Source organism: Oncorhynchus kisutch, linkage group LG6 (assembly GCF_002021735.2).
Source record: "Oncorhynchus kisutch isolate 150728-3 linkage group LG6, Okis_V2, whole genome shotgun sequence".
In the NCBI taxonomy this organism is placed as follows: Eukaryota; Metazoa; Chordata; class Actinopteri; order Salmoniformes; family Salmonidae; genus Oncorhynchus; species Oncorhynchus kisutch.
The window spans coordinates 42,564,464-42,586,197 of NC_034179.2; the positions used below are offsets into that span (position 1 = coordinate 42,564,464).

General features: G+C 42.4%; 1 protein-coding gene across 4 annotated transcripts in view; it reads left to right on the forward strand.

Annotated features, from left to right (window-relative positions):
• The first annotated feature begins 584 nt into the window (after nucleotides 1-584).
• Nucleotides 585-21,734, forward strand: part of LOC109892866 (roundabout homolog 2) — a 131,335-nt gene continuing 110,185 nt past the window's right edge. For 2 of the 4 annotated variants that reach the window (XM_031826774.1, XM_031826775.1), the window contains exon 1: nucleotides 585-1,217. In XM_031826774.1, coding sequence (XP_031682634.1) covers nucleotides 1,154-1,217 — 64 coding nt within the window. In that variant the 5' untranslated portion in view covers nucleotides 585-1,153. The remainder of the gene's footprint in view (nucleotides 1,218-21,734) is intronic. The other 2 variants (XM_020485709.2, XM_031826773.1) reach the window with 2 other exon arrangements.

The following is a 21,734-nucleotide window of genomic DNA, read 5'->3' on the forward strand; positions in this document are numbered from 1 at the left end:
TCACATAGGTCTAATGCCTAGTCAATGTGATTGGGAGTCCTGGTGTGTGTCTTTTCATATGTAAGCATATGATATGTTTACATTTTAATTGATTCCACCATCATGTTTTTGATGCCATTATCCCAAGGTAAATTAAATGCACATAGTGGTGAATACGTTTTCATGTGAATATTGTGAATCAACGTACCCCATGGAGATTTAAAAAGATGACTATAGATAGGCCTAGCATTCGTAATGGAATTTACTTGAACTCTGTAACTGGCAATACAAAATCTCCCACAATTAAAACAATTGTTCAACTGACCATATGCCATTCATACAATTTGATGTGAAAATATTATCCTGACACAAACTGACCTCTTTTTATGGAATGAGTTGAGAGCAATACATTCTATTGATCTGTTTGCAGCAATGGGTAAACAAATGCGCAACATGGTGTGTGTAATTTGTGCATGATTTTGTCAATTCTAAGAAAGTTATGCGAAATATTTCTTCACTGTCTCTTTAAGAGTGTTCACTGTTTTGACTACTATAGACTGGGGCTAGGGGGTGGGCTTTAGCCACGAGAGCGTGTTGGCGATATAGAGACTTGTAATTCAGTTCATTCAAGAGAGAGGGTGGAATGGGAGAAGATAAATAATGAAAGTCTCTATCAAGAATGAAACTGCACATACTGTCACAGAAGTGACCTTTTTGACGAGGAAGTTGATTCTCAATACCAAGCAACCTGGACTCGGTGGTAGACAGCCTAACATCCTGGGCTAAATGTAAATCTGGACAGCGTTATGAAACATTTCCATCAACAAACAATACGGTGACAGCGGCAGAGAAATCTAAGAAAATAGAGCATCTTCACTCTACTCCCGACCGTATCCAGGCGCGTAAATTTGCCATCCTTCAGATATAAGAAAACACCTTAAGGAACTTATTCTTAAGAATGTTGTATGTAGTCTTTCTGAAGCACTTGTGATGCTGCAAGTGGTGAAGTCGTAGAAATTGTCTCAGCGTGTGGGGCTGACTTTCTAAAGTTGTCGGAGTCGGCTTCTGTAGACTTGACAGACCGTACCCACATTTGGATAATTTTGAGTTTTTGAGGGGGATACCTGAGAAACATTTATTGTTTGAAGACAATTTTATCATACACCAGAGGGTAATGGAGTTTCGCCTCACGTTGGATACCCTACCGGTTATTTTTGCGCTTATTGGTTTCGTTTTTGGTAAGTTCAATGCATGATACAATTATCATATTTCTTATACTTCACGCGTAATGATTTTTCCTATAAATAAGTTATTAAGTGTGATGCTTTGTTTTTATTTGAGGCACTCTTGGTCCAATATCCAATGATATGAATGTGTGGTTTATTTGACACACAAGGCTTCAGTGACAGACGCTTATTCACCGTTATTCGTCATGGTATAGGCCCAGCAAAACAAATATTTATGAGTGATCTTGTATAAAAAATATGTACATTTTGTGCATTTTGCTCAAAACTTTTAAATCAAAAGGGTTGATATGCTAATTACCACATTATAAAGAATGTCCGTATTTGCTCATCCTTAATCCATCATTTTTTCAGCTCATCGCAGATTATTGGTTATACCTTTAAATTAGGAAAATACGTCAGTGAGGGGAGAAATGTTTATGAAGCCACATTGACAATACCTGAGCAGTCACATTAATAACTATTCAGTGATGCCATTGGGAGGGACACCACTTCAATTATGTCAACTCAGTTTGAGAGAGGAAACATGGCTGGTTTGGGGACCTTGGCAACATGTTGACCTCTTTTGTGATTGTGTCTTCAAGATCTGTATTCCTGAATATCTAAGGACAGGAGAGAGGGACAGAATTCGAACAGTAGAATGTTGCAGTTGTGCCTAACAAAATGTATAATAATACAGTATGCATTAATAACATAATTTAGTTTCACTGAGTTTTGTCACAGACAATGGATTCTTCTCAAGAGAAACTCTTAACTCGTAATACAAATAATACCATAACTCGCTATCCCCATTGCATGTCGTATTGCCACTTGGCAGTATTCCCGGGCGTACGCAGATGCCGTTTCTGACAGCGTGGTGTATCGGGCCCTGCACGAGCCCTGCCAAATACTGCTGGAGCTGGCTTTTACAAGGCTGTAAACATTGACTATGAACCCAGAGCATGACAACATCTGGAAAAGCACTCCTTCAATGATTCCAGATGCTCCTATGGGTCTACAAGGCTAAATTGAACGCACACTCATTCGCAGCTTTGCCAAATCTTCCTAATTCAATGTCCCCATAACCTCAAATTGAATCAATGTCATTTTAGCCATAAAAAAAGACCAGTTTGTCTTCTCTTAGTCCAAATATCCTACGTGTCCATGTGTCGATGCAAGCTGTTTTCCACTGTACATGTCACCATTCTAAAAAAAGTCACCACCAACCATTCTCACTATGCGCTGAAGGTCCCTCCAGCTATCTCCCATCACCTTTCCACACCTGATAAAAGCCTTCAACAGGGGGCCAGGGTCAAGTTTCAATCGCTGGCTTCAGTTTGTCAGTAAGGTGACCCTCAGTCAACCCAGTCGCTAGTTTGTCAACCCTATTGCCAGTCTCCTGAATGACTGAATGGGAGAGGGCCATGCGTTTGCTCAGCTCCTTTTGATATCGCTGGGAAATTGCAGCAGAACAGCTGTCCGTTTTCTCATGACCATCCCCAAACAGGTCTTTAACGAGGCCAAAAAGACGGGATCTAACCTTTTGACTTTGATCTTCATTACAGTACACACACGTCTCAGACAAGATCTCGGTGGAGAATAGCCTATAACCAATAGCTAAGCTTTAATAGTTTTAAAGTCATTAATAGGTGTTTGAGGATGATTTGCGTTTACATTTTACTGCACATTTGAAACATTTAGAGCCGTTGTTGACAAACGATAGCGGAAAGCAAAGAAAGCATTATGATAACTGCATAACTACAGTGCTGTTATTGCGAAATGTTAAGAGACATACATGTACATCTAATTGATACATTTGTGTCTGGGTTACACCAGCCCCTGACATGTCCCTTAATTCACCCATAGCATCTATGCATCTCTGTGTCATCTCCATTAACTCAGTGAGCCATTACCTAAACGGTGACGTGAATGTCAAAGACTGTTGATGGGTAACAGGGATGAAGGCTCTTCCTGTTTGTCTGTTATAAACACTGTCTGAGACATGTGACTGCAACCAGCGCAGTAAACATATAGTAGACAGACAGCCACATCCCCAAGTGAGGGAACCAGACATCTTAATCGTCTTGGTTCTGGTCTAGAATTATCACTTTGACAGGATCTAGCAAGATCTACAGTCAGCGAGACACCCAACTCAGACAGATCAAGACACAGTCAGAACCCTCTGTTGCCTCTTAGACACACACACACACACACACACACACACACACACACACACACACACACACACACACACACACACACACACACACACACACACACACACACACACACACACACACACAACCAGTCCCCCTCATCGCTCCTCTTTCCATCTGTTATCAAGCAGATCAATCAAGTTGCCAATAACTTGGGAGGTGTTGGCATGAGCTGTTGAGTTGATCCATCTTCCATAGTGTGACTCAGCTAACCAGGCATAAATACATGGTCAAACCCTCATTCACTCTAACTATTAAAATAATAATGATATTCCTCAGTTTGCTCAATGTCTGCTGATTGTCATCAGCCAAGGTCAGTTATCATAAGCTCACACTAAAATACCCATCAACAGGCAGGAATAGTCAATTGGAGTTCAGTTAAGTCTGTTTGAACAAAACATTGTTATTCCAAGGGCTAAAATGAGTCACCCTGACCTCTTTGCCACTACCAGACAAGGCTGAGGTATTTTCAGTTCACCCAGGCATCAAAAGAAACCAACCAAACCACAGGGGGACTCTATTTAGCAATGGCTGCTGACAGCACCTCTCTCCAGACCTCAAAGAGCTCCACTGCAGCTGTCCGAGGTGAAAACGAGCCACAGGGACCTCAACAATACCAGTGTGGCATCAATCTGACGGGCCCCTGGGCCAGGGCCCCAAGTTTCAGACAGCTTAATGGCTGAGGGCATTAGTTCCAGTAGTCCAGTGGTTATGGGGGACATTGTGGGGATGATGAAGATGAAAGGTTGTGGGGACGCTGAGCCCCTAGCGCTGGTCACACACTGAAATAGAGAGAGAGAGTGAGTGTAAGAGAGAGAGTGAGTGTGAGAGAGAGAGTGAGTGTGAGAGAGAGAGTGAGTGTGAGAGAGAGAGTGAGTGTGAGAGAGAGAGTGAGTGTAAGAGAGAGAGTGAGTGAGTGTAAGAGAGAGAGAGAGAGAGAAGGAACAACAATGTTTGAGCTGCTGCTGACTGTTACAGTGAGCTTTCTGTTTCTCTGGATTTTTTAAAGTTTTGCCATAGAAATATAATTCATAGAACAAATTATTTGTCCTGTCACTGTCGACTTAAGCTGTCAACAATATTTTCTGTATATTTTGTTGAACTTCTACTACTTGAGGACTATGTATAGTTTATATCTCCAAGGTGGCATAGCAGTTCAGACGTCTTTTGTCCTCGTCTTGTCGTGTCCTGTATATATATATATTTACAACTTTTTCACATACATTTTATTTTTATTTTCCATCAACTCATCTTCAAAACACTCTCCTGCAACCCGCCTCACCAATGTATATTTATAAAAAAGTATTATTTACCTCAGATCTGTAATCCTCCAAGAAGCTAGCCAGAAACTCCAAGAAGCTAGCCTGAAACTAGCCAGAAGCTAATCCAGAAGCTAGTTCAGAAGCTAGTTAGCTCCTTTACTGGCAAATCGTTTTGTGGTCATCAGCTATCCTTTAGCTCGAAAATCTATCGCCAGTTCTGTACGGCGCAGCGCGGCTCGGAACGGAACATACCGGACCAATTTTTCTCTCCATGTCCCTGGACATTCATACCCGGATCTCACAGCTAGCTAGCTGCTATCCGTGTGACCATCGGAGCTAGCAAGCTCCGTCAATCACTCCTGAGTTCCATCAATCACACCTGGGCTGCAGTCACCTATCCGGACCCGTTTTACTGCCTTCGCGGAGCCCCACCGGGCCTTCACAACTGGACTGCCGACGTTATCTACCCGAAGGAGTTATTCGGCCGGCTCCTCCGTCGCGACGTTACCTGAACGCCCATCTGCGGCCTGCTAACCGTTAGCTGTCTTACCGGCTGCTATCTGAATAGACAATCGGACAATTTTTTTTATTATTTTTTTTTTTAAATTATTTTTTAAATTATTATTATTATATTTTCTTCTTGGGCCTCTATAACTATATCTATTGTTTTTATTTTTGTTGTTGTTTGTGTGATTTGGATTAATCCCCTCTACCACACGGAACCCCACTAATCTACTGACGGAACGTAAGGGGTGGCTAACAGACCTCCATCCTATGCTAGCTTGCTACCGATGCCCTGGCTAGCTGTCTAAATCACCAACCAACCTCTCCACTCACCGGACCCTTTTGATCACTCGACTAAGCATGCCTATCCTTAATGTCAATATGTCTTGTCCATTTCTGTTCTGGTTAGTGTTTATTGGCTTATTTCACTGTAGAGCCTCTAGTCCTGCTCACTATACCTTATCCAACCTATTAGTTCCACCACCCACACATGCAATGACATCTCCTGGTTTCAACGATGTTTCTAGAGACAATATCTCTCTCTTCATCACTCAATACCTAGGTTTACCTCCACTGTATTCACATCCTGCCATACATTTGTCTGTACATTATACCTTGATGCTATTTTATCGCCCCCAGAAACCTCCTTTTACTCTATGTTCCAGACGTTCTAGACGACCAATTCTCATAGCTTTTAGCCGTACCCTTATTCTACTCCTCCTATGTTCCTCTGGCGATGTAGAGGTGAATCCAGGCCCTGCAGTGCCTAGCTCCACTCCTATTCCCCAGGCGCTCTCTTTTGACGACTTCTGTAACCGTAATAGCCTTGGTTTCATGCATGTTAACATTAGAAGCCTCCTCCCTAAGTTTGTTCTATTCACTGCTTTAGCACACTCTGCCAACCCGGATGTTCTAGCTGTGTCTGAATCCTGGCTTAGGAAGACCACCAAAAATTCTGAAGTTTTAATTCCAAACTACAACATTTTCAGACAAGATAGAACTGCCAAAGGGGGCGGTGTTGCAATCTACTGCAAAGATAGCCTGCAGAGTTCTGTCCTACTATCCAGGTCTGTACCCAAACAATTTGAACTTCTACTTTTAAAAATCCACCTCTCTAAAAACAAGTCTCTCACCGTTGCCGCCTGCTATAGACCACCCTCTGCCCCCAGCTGTGCTCTGGACACCATATGTGAACTGATTGCCCCCCATCTATCTTCAGAGTTCGTGCTGCTAGGCGACCTAAACTGGAACATGCTTAACACCCCAGCCATCCTACAATCTAAACTTGATGCCCTCAATCTCACACAAATAATCAATGAACCTACCAGGTACCTCCCCAAAACCTTAAACACGGGCACCCTCATAGATATCATCCTAACCAACTTCCCCTCTAAATACACCTCTGCTGTCTTCAACCAAGATCTCAGCGATCACTGCCTCATTGCCTGCATCCGTAATGGGTCAGCGGTCAAACGACCTCCACTCATCACTGTAAAACGCTCCCTGAAACACTTCTGCGAGCAGGCCTTTCTAATCGACCTGGCCGGGGTATCCTGGAAGGATATTGATCTCATCCCGTCAGTAGAGGATGCCTGGATATTTTTTAAAAATGCCTTCCTAACCATCTTAAATAAACATGCCCCATTCAAGAAATTTAGAACCAGGAACAGATATAGCCCTTGGTTCTCCCCAGACCTGACTGCCCTTAACCAACACAAAAACATCCTATGGCGTTCTGCATTAGCATCGAACAGCCCCCGTGATATGCAGCTGTTCAGGGAAGCTAGAAATCATTATACACAGGCAGTTAGAAAAGCCAAGGCTAGCTTTTTCAAGCAGAAATTTGCTTCCTGCAACACTAACTCAAAAAAGTTCTGGGACACTGTAAAGTCCATGGAGAATAAGAACACCTCCTCCCAGCTGCCCACTGCACTGAAGATAGGAAACACTGTCACCACTGATAAATCCACCATAATTGAGAATTTCAATAAGCATTTTTCTACGGCTGGCCATGCTTTCCACCTGGCTACTCCTACCCCGGACAACAGCACTGCACCCCCAACAGCAACTCGCCCAAGCCTTCCCCATTTCTCCTTCTCCCAAATCCATTCAGCTGATGTTCTGAAAGAGCTGCAAAATCTGGACCCCTACAAATCAGCCGGGCTAGACAATCTGGACCCTTTCTTTCTAAAATTATCTGCCGAAATTGTTGCCACCCCTATTACTAGCCTGTTCAACCTCTCTTTCGTGTCGTCTGAGATTCCCAAAGATTGGAAAGCAGCTGCGGTCATCCCCCTCTTCAAAGGGGGGGACACTCTTGACCCAAACTGCTACAGACCTATATCTATCCTACCGTGCCTTTCTAAGGTCTTCGAAAGCCAAGTCAACAAACAGATTACCGACCATTTCGAATCTCACCATACCTTCTCTGCTATGCAATCTGGTTTCAGAGCTGGTCATGGGTGCACCTCAGCCACGCTCAAGGTCCTAAACGATATCTTAACCGCCATCGATAAGAAACATTACTGTGCAGCCGTATTCATTGATCTGGCCAAGGCTTTCGACTCTGTCAATCACCATATCCTCATCGGCAGACTCGACAGCCTTGGTTTCTCAAATGATTGCCTCGCCTGGTTCACCAACTACTTCTCTGATAGAGTTCAGTGTGTCAAGTCGGAGGGTCTGCTGTCCGGACCTCTGGCAGTCTCTATGGGGGTGCCACAGGGTTCAATTCTTGGACCGACTCTCTTCTCTGTATACATCAATGAGGTCGCTCTTGCTGCTGGTGAGTCCCTGATCCACCTCTACGCAGACGACACCATTCTGTATACTTCCGGCCCTTCTTTGGACACTGTGTTAACAACCCTCCAGGCAAGCTTCAATGCCATACAACTCTCCTTCCGTGGCCTCCAATTGCTCTTAAATACAAGTAAAACTAAATGCATGCTCTTCAACCGATCGCTACCTGCACCTACCCGCCTGTCCAACATCACTACTCTGGACGGCTCTGACTTAGAATACGTGGACAACTACAAATACTTAGGTGTCTGGTTAGACTGTAAACTCTCCTTCCAGACCCATATCAAACATCTCCAATCCAAAGTTAAATCTAGAATTGGCTTCCTATTTCGCAACAAAGCATCCTTCACTCATGCTGCCAAACATACCCTTGTAAAACTGACCATCCTACCAATCCTCGACTTTGGCGATGTCATTTACAAAATAGCCTCCAATACCCTACTCAACAAATTGGATGCAGTCTATCACAGTGCAATCCGTTTTATCACCAAAGCCCCATATACTACCCACCATTGCGACCTGTACGCTCTCGTTGGCTGGCCCTCGCTTCATACTCGTCGCCAAACCCACTGGCTCCATGTCATCTACAAGACCCTGCTAGGTAAAGTCCCCCCTTATCTCAGCTCGCTGGTCACCATAGCATCTCCCACCTGTAGCACACGCTCCAGCAGGTATATCTCTCTAGTCACCCCCAAGACCAATTCTTTCTTTGGCCGCCTCTCCTTCCAGTTCTCTGCTGCCAATGACTGGAACGAACTACAAAAATCTCTGAAACTGGAAACACTTATCTCCCTCACTAGCTTTAAGCACCAACTGTCAGAGCAGCTCACAGATTACTGCACCTGTACATAGCCCACCTAAAATTTAGCCCAAACAACTACCTCTTTCCCAACTGTATTTAATTTTTATTTATTTATTTATTTTGCTCCTTTGCACCCCATTATTTTTTTATTTCTACTTTGCACATTCTTCCATTGCAAAACTACCATTCCAGTATTTTACTTGCTATATTGTATTTACTTTGCCATCATGGCCTTTTTTTGCCTTTACCTCCCTTCTCACCTCATTTGCTCACATTGTATATAGACTTGTTTATACTGCATTATTGACTGTATGTTTGTTTTTACTCCATGTGTAACTCTGTGTCGTTTTATCTGTCGAACTGCTTTGCTTTATCTTGGCCAGGTCGCAATTGTAAATGAGAACTTGTTCTCAACTTGCCTACCTGGTTAAATAAAGGTAAAATAAAATAAATAAATAAATAAATATGCAGAACATGTGATGTGGGCTGAGAAAGAAGACATTTTGAACACTGCATGTCCCACCCCCAACATTTTGTCTGCAGAGGCTTTCAAATTGTTTTCAATTTCAGAGATATCGGTTAAAACGATTGAATTACAAATTAATTAAAGCAATTGCTATGACCCCCCTGTTCTGTGTTTAGTGGGTACACATTAGTTTATTTAAAGCCTCCTCCAGTTTAGCCAAATGAAACAAGGTGAAAACACACTGGGTTCAGCCATTTTCCCTCTGAAATGTTAGTCACCTGTTGTGACACAAGGATCTGTTGGATCTTTAGGGTATAAAGGCATCTAATTCTAGTTGTGGAATAAGAAAGGAACAAAGAATGTACATCGGAAAATAAGAACACAATAGGCCCTGTCATTGTGCATATCCACCCAGACATGCATACAAGCACAGAAAATAACAGTTCATTTGCAGTCCTCCTGTAACCCATGACTGTCCATTCACCTACCCGAAAAAGATGATATTTAGAGCGTAAAAGGTTTCTTTGGTGGTTCCCATAGGATAAACCTTTGAAGAACCCTTTTTGGTTCCAGTTAGAACCCTTTCCGCAGATGGTTCTACATGGAACCCAAAAGGGTTCTACCTGGAACCAAAAATGGTTCTTATGAGGACAGCCGAAAAACCATTTGGAACTTTTTTTTTTCTAAGAGTGTACATGTTTCAAGTGTCTGTTTAACAGCAGAGAGCTGTAGGTAAAACAGATGATCACTTGTCCTTTGTTAACTCACAAAAAAAGGACCTGTCTGTCTGTAACATATTGATAACTTGTACAGCATGCTCACACAAGCAACACAACTCTTCCCCATAGGACTTCCCTGTTCCCTTGTTGCCCCCTAGCATGGGGCACATCCATAATGCACTGTCTACTACAGCATGTACCACCAAGTGTTTTGAAAATTCCCTTTTGTAATAAGTGTGTGTGTGGGGGGGGGGGGGGGGGGGGGCATATGTGAGACGCAGGGGGAGTGACCTGTGAGGCCGAGCGGCGCTGTGGTGATAAAGACAGCGTGGGCACTGGAGCACAGCAGAAAAGCTGTCCTACTACACTCAGACAACATATTCACACAGCCACCCCACCCACTGCCCTGCCCAGACCTCACAAGACCCTGTGTCTGTCTGTCTGTTTGTCTGTCAGGGAGAGGCAGCATGTCTAGGGCAGTCAAATGTTTTTGTTTGTTTGTTTGGTGATGCGTCTGTGAATACACTGTGTATACGCTGTATGTGTTTGTCCATGAGAGTGTGTGTTTACCATTCGTGTGGCATTGTGTTTTCGTATTAAATCAATACTTTGTGCTTGCGCGAGTGTGTGTGTGTGTGTGTGTGTGTGTGTGTGTGTGTGTGTGTGTGTGTGTGTGTGTGTGTAGTGCACCACTTCAGCCCAGTATCATTGTCTGCAGCTATATTTGGATGGTTCCCCGCTGATTAAACTAGTGGGAAACTTGGTCCCCTCTGAAGGGCGCATCAAACAGCAGTGGCCCGCTGCCATGTGAACACTCCCATCAGGAGCTCTCAGTCTAATGACTCTGAGCGCACACACACACACGCACACACTTCCTCACCTCCACTTCTCATACTGCCACTCTCCCGTCCTTCACTACTACAGCTATTTGGAAATAGACGCCCAGCCAGTCTTATTTGCCAAAACCAATCACCTGTAGTAGTGGTAGTACCCAATATAGCATCCACAGCATATTATTCAATGTACAGTTTCTGGTCAAGGTCAGATGAGTATGGCACAAATAGAAAATTAAGTTTAATTATCTAAATGTTCAGTTGCCTTGTTTATACAAACAATGTGTATCCCCCACGCCGTACAATCTAGCATATGGTAAAGAGGAATTGGGGATCGAATGGAGTTATCAATCTGTTCTCTCTCCACCAGTAGCCTGTATTTCCCTCCACTGAAGTGTTTTGAGTGTCTGCCTGACAACAGACTTGGTTTTCGTAAGATGCAGCAGTAGGTCAAACGGACGATCTTATCTGTTAAAAAAGTGTCTCTTCGGCGAAGGACGTGTCTGTCTGTCATGGAGCTTTGAAGCAGCGCAGGTAGGGGATCCATTAAAGTGCAGCCACTTTTCAAATGTTCTGTCAACATTCAAAATGAGATGCGTAATAAAAATGTGCGCCCTCCCACACCTGTAAGTCTAGCTGTCACCTGAAGCATCTGGCAGGGATTCCACAAATTGGCAGGTGGATCATTTATACTTTGCCGACTTGAGCACTTCGAAGGTTCAGCAAGGCTATTGTTTGATCATTCATAATTTACTTTCCTTGGTTTCTCAAGGTGACTGATTCCCTGTCAGAGTAGGAGAAAATTTCGCAGCTGCTGTCATCGATTCCTTGACTTTTGCATCCATCATTAGGAAAAGTTCCTGTCAGATTGGTCTCAAATAGGCAATATGTGATAAGTAGTGAGAAGTATTTACAGATGAGAAGGGAAGTGTAACGGTTTTCCTCCTCTTCTGAGGAGGAGTAGGAAGGATCGGACCAATATGCAGCGTGGTACGTGTTCATGATAACTTTAATAAACTGAACACTGAATACAAAAGAACAAGAGAATAAAGGAAAACCGAAACAGTCCCGTATGGTGAAAACACTGAAACGGAAAATAACCACTCACAAACAAAAGTGGGAAAACAGGCTACCTAAGTATGGTTCTCAAGCAGAGACAACGATTGACTGCTGCCTCTGATTGGGAACCATACCAGGCCAAACACATAGAAATATAAACACAAGAACAAAACAGAATGCCCACCCCAACTCACGCCCTGACCAAACTAAAATAAAAAAGGAACTAAGGCCAGGATGTGACAGGAAGAATATCTTTCTCCACAAAGAATTCCTCTGCTTGCTGTTTGCGCCATTTCCTTTTATGTCCATCCTTTACAGCGGCTTGTGAAAATATTCACCCCTTGACATTTTTCCTATTTTGTTGCCTTACAAATTTTAATTCCAGGTTGTATCATTTGATTTACACCACATGCCTACCACTTTGAAGATACAAAATATATTTTATTGTGAAACAAACAAGTGATAGGACAAAAAAACTGAACCTGAGCATGCATAACTATTCACCCCCCAAAGTCAATACTTTGTAGAGCCACCTTTTGCAGCAATTGTAATTGCATGTCTCTTGGGGTATGTCTCTATAAGTTTGACACATCTAGCCACTGGGATTTTTGCCCATTCTTCAAGGAAATTCTAAGACCTTTAAATGTTTCCCCTTAAACCACTCGTGTTGCTTTAACAGTCATTGTCATTGTCCTGGAAGGTGAATCTCCGTCCCAGTCTCACATTTCTGAAACAGGTTTCCCTCAAAAATGTCCCTGTATTTTGTGCCATCCATCATTCCTTCAATTCTGACCAGTTTTCCAGTCCCTGTTTCCCATCCCCACAGTGTGATGCTGCCACCACCATGCTTCACTGTGGGGATGGTGTTCTCAGGGTGATGAGAGGTGTTGGGTTTGCGCCAGACATAGCATTTGGCCATCAAGGAGATGGCCAAAAAGCTACATTTTAGTCTCATCTGACCAGAGTACCTTCTTCCATATGTTTGGGGAGTCTCCCACATGCCCTTTGGTGAACACCAAACGTGTTTTCTTATTTTTTTCTTTAAGCAATGGCTTTTTTCTGGCCACTCTTCTGTAGTGCCCAACTGTGAAATGTACGGCTTAAAGTGGTCAGAAGTGCAGCTCATTCAGGGTTATCTTTGGTCTCTTTGTTGCCTCTCTGATTAATGCCCTCCTTTCCTGGTCTGTGGGTTTTGGTGAGCGGCCCTCTCTTGGCAGGTTTGTTGTGTTGCCATATTCTTTCAATGTTTTAATAATGGATGTAATGGTGCTCCGTAGGATGTTCAAAGTTTCTGATCTTTTTTTATAACCCAACCCTGATCTGTACTTCTTCACAACTTTGTCCCTGATCTGTTTGGACAGTTTCATGGTGCCCCTTGCTTAGTGGTGTTGCAGACTCTGGGGCCTTTCAGAACAGGTGTATATACTGATATCATGTGATAGATCATGTGACACTTTTTCATTGCACACAGGTTAACTTTATTTAACTAATTATGTCACTTCTGAAGATAATTTGTTGCACCAGATCTTATTTAGGGGCTTCATAATAAAGGAGTGAATACATATGCAAATCAAATCAAAGTTTATTTGTCACGTCCGCTGAATACAACAGGTGTAGACCTTACAGTGAAATGCTTACTTACAGGCTTTAACTAATAGTGCAAAAAACGTATTAGGTGAACAATAGGTAGGGAAAGAAATAAAACAACAGTAAAAAGACAGGCTATATACAGTAGCGAGGCTATAAAAGTAGCGAGGGTATAAAAGTAGCGAGGCTACATACAGACACCGGTTAGTCAGGCTGATTGAGGTAGTATGTACATGAAGGTATGGTTAAAGTGACTATGCAAAAATGATGAACAGAGAGTAGCAGTAGCGTAAAAGAGGGTTTGGCGGGTGGTGGGTGGGACACAATGCAGATAGCCCGGTTAGCCAATGTGCGGGAGCATTGGTTGGGCTATATACAGTAGCGAGGCTATATACAGTAGCGAGGCTACATACAGACACTGGTTAGTCAGACTGATTGAGGTAGTATGTACATGAATGTATAGTTAAAGTGACGATGCATATATGATAAACAGAGAGTAGTAGCAGCGTAAAAAGAGGGGTTGCACGCACCACTTTTCCGGGTTTTTCTTTTTTAGTATTTTTTGAAACGTGTTATTTTTTTCATTTCACTTCACCAATTTGGACTATTTTGTGTATGTCCATTACATGAAATCCAAATAAAAATCTATTTCAATTACAGGTTGTAATGCAACAAAATAGGAAAAATGCCCAGGAGGATGAATACTTTTGCAGGCACTGTTTCATTCAAACTTGGACACATTCCTTATAAAACAGTATTGCCAGTTTAGAAGAAACTCTAAGGTACAAATCTCTTAAGGTGAATCTTGAGTGAGTTTAAAACTATGTTGTATTCTTTGGCTTGTTGTTCTCTTCGCTCTCATATTTTTTACACAGGCGCTAAGCATCCAAGGAACAAAGAGATCAAGGCTCGGCCTCTGACTGAGCATAGGGATGTTAGCCTGCCTTGAATTGCCCGTGGATAGCAGAAAATACTTAGAGAATGCCAGAGTGGTGTAGGAACTAGCTTTGTATCCAGACATTTGATATCCCTCCCACCAACCCCCTACTACACCATTCAATATCTGCCCTGATAATATCCAGGAAGTTTTTCACATTGGGCCCATTTTGTCTTCTGTGGTGATATGTGGGGTCTGTGGGTCAGACGGCATATGAGTTAGGGCCAGTTGGTGTGTGCACAGCTGTATGTGTGTGTCTTCATGTCTAGTGTGGTCTTTAATCAAGAAGAATGCAGAGACCGCTGGTTGCAACTGTGTGGGACAGGAAGCTAATGCCAGCTCCCCTATGTGGTCTCAGTGGAACCCCCAAACCAGGGTTACACTCTGGGATGCAGTCTCACGATACTGCCAAGCGGGGACTACACTGTTGCACTCACAGACAGTTTATTAGCATGATCCCTTTTACTCCCCTGCCTCCACGCTCAGTAAAAATAGCCTTCATGATAGCTTCATGCAAAGTGACAAGCCCTGGAAAGCTCAGCACATGCAATGTCAGTATCTCGCTTCTGATTCCGCTCTCATTCTCCCCCTCCTCTCCCCTTCTCTCACATGCACTTGACAGTGTTAGTACTTACAACACTGACAGTAGTAGTAGTCTAGCAATTGTCTGGCTGGTAGGGGAAAGTGCTGAGTTGCTCGTGTTCTCTCAAGCCTCTCCCCAAAGTCCTGTTTGGAAAATCAATAGTTATTGCTGGAAGCTACCAAAACCAAGCAGACAGCGGTTAGAGTATTTTTGATTGGCTTGAGAGTGCAGGGCTGCTGTATTTGGAGTTCAAGCTTTTAAACACTTTTGAGTGTTTGCTTGTGTAACAGAGTTGGTTATGTTTCCACCTGTTGCTGCAGTAATATCTATTCAATGTTTATTTATTTCTATTGGTTGGTTCAAGTCAGATAGATTCATCATATAGCACACCTCTAACTTTGTACAGTACTAATGCACTTGGTAACATCAGTCACACTCCGAAATGCTACCAAATAAACCACAATTCATTCATAATACTGTGAATATATAGTTTCACAGACATATTGTTGCATTGTTTTTTGGTTTGTGTGAAATGGTTAAGAATAATATAAAACCAGTCTGCACACTCCAAGGTGAATTTGTTTAGTCTTGACTTTGTTTAGTTTAGTCTTGGTTGACAGTGTTGGGGGATGGGTAATGTATTGATGCTCGAGTACCAACTCAACACAAATGAGTTTCTATTTGCCTGTCTTATTTTTGTACATGTTTTTTTATTTATAAAGTTTTAAATGTTGTGATTATTTATTTGTGTTGTTCCAAATGTCTGAATAAAAATTACAGTTTGTGCTGAATGGTACTTTTGGGGGGGGGGGGGGGCTGAAGGGGAGGTTCGGCCAGGCAGCCATTTAAGCTAGAACCGCCACTGGGGGTATCCATTTTGGGTGAGAAATTTGAAATGTAGAACATTTGAAAGTAAACATTAAAATATCCAAGTATAAAGACTCTGTTGACCCCCAGAGCGAGTTCTTTACTTTGAAGTAAATCAAAGTTTAATGGACTTCAAGCCTCTCAACCATCTTGGTGGAGAAACTACACTTTCAGAGTACGAAAATGAACCTAAACCTTCTTTTCCAGTTGGCGGAGGGAAAGCCTCTCTCTCCATGGCAAGGTGTCTCATTTTCAGCCCAAACATTTAGCCCAGAAAACATGTAAGCTGCTTTAGCCACTGAACCTCCCTCCCCTGGAAGGTGTAAGTCAGCACCATCTTTCGGAGTTAACGTGTTGTGGAAGTTTGGTCACTTTTCCTACGCCATCCTTAGTCCCCTCTCAAAGACAGAGAGAGGGAGAAGGCAGACGAAAACACCAGAGCAGTTAACCCAGCTCTATTTAGTCCCTTGCATCCAACAGAAGCTCAATAGAAGCTCAATTATGAAGGCTATGGCTTTACAGCCCATTGTTTCTATTCTCATGCAAGTGCCTCTTTTTTTGTTATCCCCAACCTCAAAGAGTAGGTGGTTGGGGAGAAAACACTCACTCCCCGCCCAACTCCCACTCCCAATTTAATTTCAGGAAATGAATGCCATTTACAAATCAATTCCCAGGCTTAGGCGAAAGAGAAGAGGAGGAGGAGGAGGGAGAGGGGGGCAGCTGTAAAACATCAACATTCAGTTTAGAGGGAGGGGAGGGCAGTCTGGTAAAAAATAATTGCAGATGAGGTAGAAAAATAAAGTTTCTCTTTCCCCTCATGCCTCTCCTCTAGTCCTACTCCCTCTGGTCGATAACCTTTTTTAACCCTATATGGATAGGGCTAAATTGAAATGTTTCCTACAGAAGAAATATGAAATGCATAACCATGGTAGCAATTGAAAGGGAACAGTTTGGAGATTATCTGAAAATTGTTAGACCAAAGGTAAGTACACAACAGTTCACCTGACACAAGACTGAATCCAAACATTACACTGTTCATTTTATGTGAATTTGACATTTACTATAGTCTTTGCTGCGTTTCTTGAAAATGAAATCTGAAAATACTCTGAATACATTCATTAACATGAGGCTATTTCTGGAAAATGCGGGGTAGTTGCAACATAAGACAAAACAAATAAAAGGGTTTGAGTGGGAGGACTAAATGGTGTCTCCAAGAGGCCACAAACCTCTCGAAAGTGTGCACAGTCCCTAAGCAATTTCAGTGCACTTGTATGATACAAAGGAGAGTATTCAACTATAAGGTATTTTATTGAGCTCTCCTAGCTGTGCGGTTGAGGAACTACAGCAAGCACACTTGTAGTTGTTTCGTTTGGAACACAACCCTGCATCCCCCGCCGTCAGACATTTACTGGTGTTGTTTACGCAATCCAAAAACGGTCCATTATTAATCACAATCTGGGTAAGGTTGGCATGAATTAAAGGCTTGTTCTATTGCCAACATGACTAGCTTAAGTTGTAAAATATTAACTTACAGTGTTAGGCTTTCAAATGGGAATTCAGAGAAACAGATTGTAATTTTGGTGCGCATAGAAAGGAGTCAGGAGTGCATTCCGGTGGGAGTGTCGCGGCAAATTTTCTTCACATTAAACAAACAGGCTCATTCTGTTCAGAACAACCCAGGTTATGATGACATGTCATCTTGAAACTGTACATCAAACGTAGTGATCATAAACGTTGACACTGTATATGAAATTAGTTTTATGATTTGGAGATACGAAGTGCACATTTGGACTCACTGATGTTTGGCTTTCTTGTATGGCATCAAAGCGGTATTTATTATAATTATCAACATCTCATCTTTCAAAATACATCCAGTCATCTTAATTTACAGCATTTCCCTCAGACAACAATTACCGAGAAGGATGGGGGCAGCTTCTTGTCACACACCATGCTCAAGTTCATAAGGGCTCTGACGTCATATATAGCATGTTACTGTACAGCCACAATGTTCCAATTTAGGTGCTTATTAGTGCCCAAATCTGCAATTTTAACCCATATACATGTACAAGTATAAAGGGCTACGCTCTAAGAAAGTGCTCACATCTATAGTAGCTGCTATACTGGAATTCCTATGTGAAAAGCTCCTTCCAGCTGTGGACACTTGAAGTCAGAATTTCTATTCAAGGGAGTTGCGTGGAAAGCAGGGGGTTAGCTTAGCCGAGTTTTCAAATGGTAAGCCAATGCATGGATTAATCTTCTCTTTTTAGCCCCACAGGGTGTTAAGGATTTGAGGTGCTGTGTTCCGATAGGTATCCCAAGCCTGATTTATTCTCAAGTTCCTCCGGTGGAATTTTAAGGCATTTTTCACGGCTGACTCCGACTGAGCTAAGATGTCATCAGTGTTTTGTGCTCAGGTTTGCCTGGCAGGGAGACGAAAACAAGAGTCTTCTCACATACCTTACAGTACCTCATGTCATACCTGCCATATAAGATTACTTTGGAGGTGTGAGGGGTGGTTAGCAAACAAACTAGTTGTGTGGGGGAGGGTTAGGAAGTTAGCTGTATCAATTAGTCTTCTGTACATTGGTGATCGAAGGGTGTTGATCTCAAGGCTTTCGCATGTGCTTGAATGAAAGGCAATTATTAAATTGCCAAACCTGTTGTCATGGAGATTTAAAAAGGAACTTTTTTCCAAAGTCAAGCCATGATAGATTTTTTTTTGCTCCTGAAGTGAATGTGTGGGGGGAAAAAAAAATGTCTTTAGAAAAGTTATTTGTCATACGCACATCCTTAAAAAAAATGTACAGTAGGTGCTGGGCTAATAAAGGACACATGAAAAAGAATAGAGGCCTGCAGACTGTATATGCTCCCAATTTACCAGGACAATGTTTCAATCCAACATGGATCTTTGTCAAGTCAAACGCCCTGAGTGCCACATCCAAAAATATACACACAGAAAACACCTCACATGACCATGACGCATGGTGGCTGTGGAAACAATTAAAAACAGTGTGATACAAAAGGCAACTTTGCGCACAGTAAATAGTCATAAATCATAGAGGTACATACGGTTATCAGGATTATATACAGGTACATACAAATCGGGCTGAATAAAAACATAGATAACAGTACAAAATATTTTTTATGGTGTTATAGGCCTATAGTGTTTGAATGACATGACTTCTTTGAGTTGACTCCTTAGAATACATCAAGACAAGGTTAAATATGATCTTTGTGCCATTTGTGGGAGGTTGCGCTAAATTGCTAGCCTCTCTTTTTATATCTCAAACAACGTTAGCCCTGTGACCTTACATGCAAATTACTTTTCCCTCTAGGCCTATCTTTCATCAGAATGTCAGACAAGTGAGTACTAAAGTGATTTGGGGAGTTGGGTGATGTGCAGATTAAGTTTTCTTCCCCAGAGAAGTAGATCAATCTGTTTAGCTGCTAAAAGCCCACTCGGACAGACATGATGAAATACATAGTGGAGGGAGTTGGCAGGGAGATAGAATCCACTCTGGATGCTGGCACACTCTCTTGTTTCAGACGACAAGGTCAGACCAACCCACTTGTTAACCTGAAGATGAGGAACGCGAGATGCCTCAGCAGTTTTTCATTCTCCATTATAGAATGACATTTGAAATCTGATCAAGACTATGTTCCCTCCCTCTCTCCCACTCTCCCATGCAAGACAACGCTGCAGTATTCTCTTAGGCTTAGATCAACTCCCCAGCTTAAAGAGGTCTAAGTCTAAGAGATTTGGGATGGAGTCACGCTGTTTCAGACTCTGCCCAGCAAACTGGGAATATTCCCAGAACATTAGCTAAGATTCCCATTAAGTTCTAGTTAGAGTTTTATCGAACATTAGGATGATAACATCTCAAAAACATTCCCCCAAAAATATAATATTTTTTTTTAGATGAAATATCCTTGGAATGTTTTAACATTCACAAAAAAAAAATGTGCACAACATCTGTAACAACCAGCACATTCCCCCAAAAGTTTGTTTTTATATAAAAGATTTGCCTGACGTTGCAAGAATGTTCCTGTAACACATTTTGGCTGTTCTTTAATGGTTCTGAGAATGTTTCATTAGGTTGTGGGAACAGAGTGGGTACATTACAAGAGCTAGGTTCCCAAAACACACTCAGTTGTGATGACATTCATACAACGAATGGAGGTGCACAGAACATTTCAAAAACATGTTCTAATTAAGTTTTTCCAAAACATTCTCAGCATGCCAATTAGAATAAATTCCCATTATGTTTCTCTCCAGATTTAATGGAACATTGCATTTGAGGAGTGTGTTGTAAGGGATATAGAGACACACAGCATATTTTCATTCATATGACATTTTAACAGCATTTAATCATACAAACATCTTCTTTTTACACTTCATAAGTTGACAATTTGCACATCTGGGGTTTGAATCTGCAATTTTTGATTCCCAAGCCAGGTCTTTCATCCTCTGTGCCACCAGGAAAACTCTCTTTCATTGTCTTTTTTTTCAGTAAGCTATGGCAGTATGACCAATCAGGAATATGTTCTTGTATTTTTCTGAGCACCTCCATTCATTGAATGAATGTCATCACAACTGAGCATATTTTGTGTTTTGGGAAACTATCTCTTGTAATGTACCCACACTGTTCCCACAACCTAATTACATGTTCTGTGAACCTTTAACGAACTCGGAAAGGCTGTTCTGGGAATGTTCTTGCAACATCAGGCAGATGTTTTTTGCACCCTAAAAGAAACATTGTAGCATCATCTGCACAACTGGACAGTTTTTGTGTTTTGACAACATTTATTTTCTGATGTCCCCACAATGTTCTCACCAGACTGTTCCCACAACCTAATGAAACATTCAGGGAACCTTTTAAAGAACAGATGAAATGCGTTAGGAACGTTCTTGCAACATCAGGCGAATGTGTTATACAAGCATTCTGTAATCGTCACTGCGACTAGACAGTTTTTGTGTTATGAGAACATTTGCCGCGGCCTATCAAATGTTCTGGGAACCTTTACATAACTGATTTTAGTTTGCTGGGTGTGTATTAGCACACTCTCACTCTAATAACATTGACACAGTCCTGATGTTTCGGGCTCACCCTGATACTGATCGTGCCCCATCGGGGTCATTTTGTGCTTAGCTTAGCATTTGTCCCTGTCATTTTAAGGCTGACTCGACAAGCATGTAAGACTCAAATTCACTCTCATCCTTTGCGTCTAATCAGTCAAGATAGCTTGCTGTGGATTCTTAGTGGGCATGACCATGTTGTATAGCATCTACTCATGAGGCTATTTGTATATATTTTTTGAGGGTTTGCAGCAACCATAGTGTGATATCAGAGCAGACTTTGAAATGATTTGATAAACATCTGTTCCTTTATACACTCAAAGACCACCCCATCACGGTTGACATCTCCACAGTGTCACCCTCCCAGAGTGCAAAGAACCTTGGTGTGACCCTGGACAACACCCTGTCGTACCTGCAAACATCAAAGCGGTGACCCACTCCTGTAGGTTCATGCTCTACAACATCCGTAGAGTACGACCCTACTTCACACAGTTAGTGGCGCAGGTGCTAATCCAGGCACATGTCCTCTCCTGTCTGCACTACTGCAACTCGCTGTTGGCTGTGCTCCCCGCTTGTGCCATCAAGCCCATGCAACTTATCCAGAACGCAGCAGCCCGCCTGTTTTTCAACCTTCCCAAGTTCTCCCTTGTCACCCCGCTCCTCAACACACTCCACTGGCTTCCAGTCGAAGCTCGCATCCACTACAAGACCATGGTGTTTACCTACGGAACAGCAAGAGGAACTGCCTTCCCTACCTTCAGGCTATGTTCAAACCCTACACCCCAACCCGAGCACTCCGTTCTGCCACCTCAGGTCTCTTG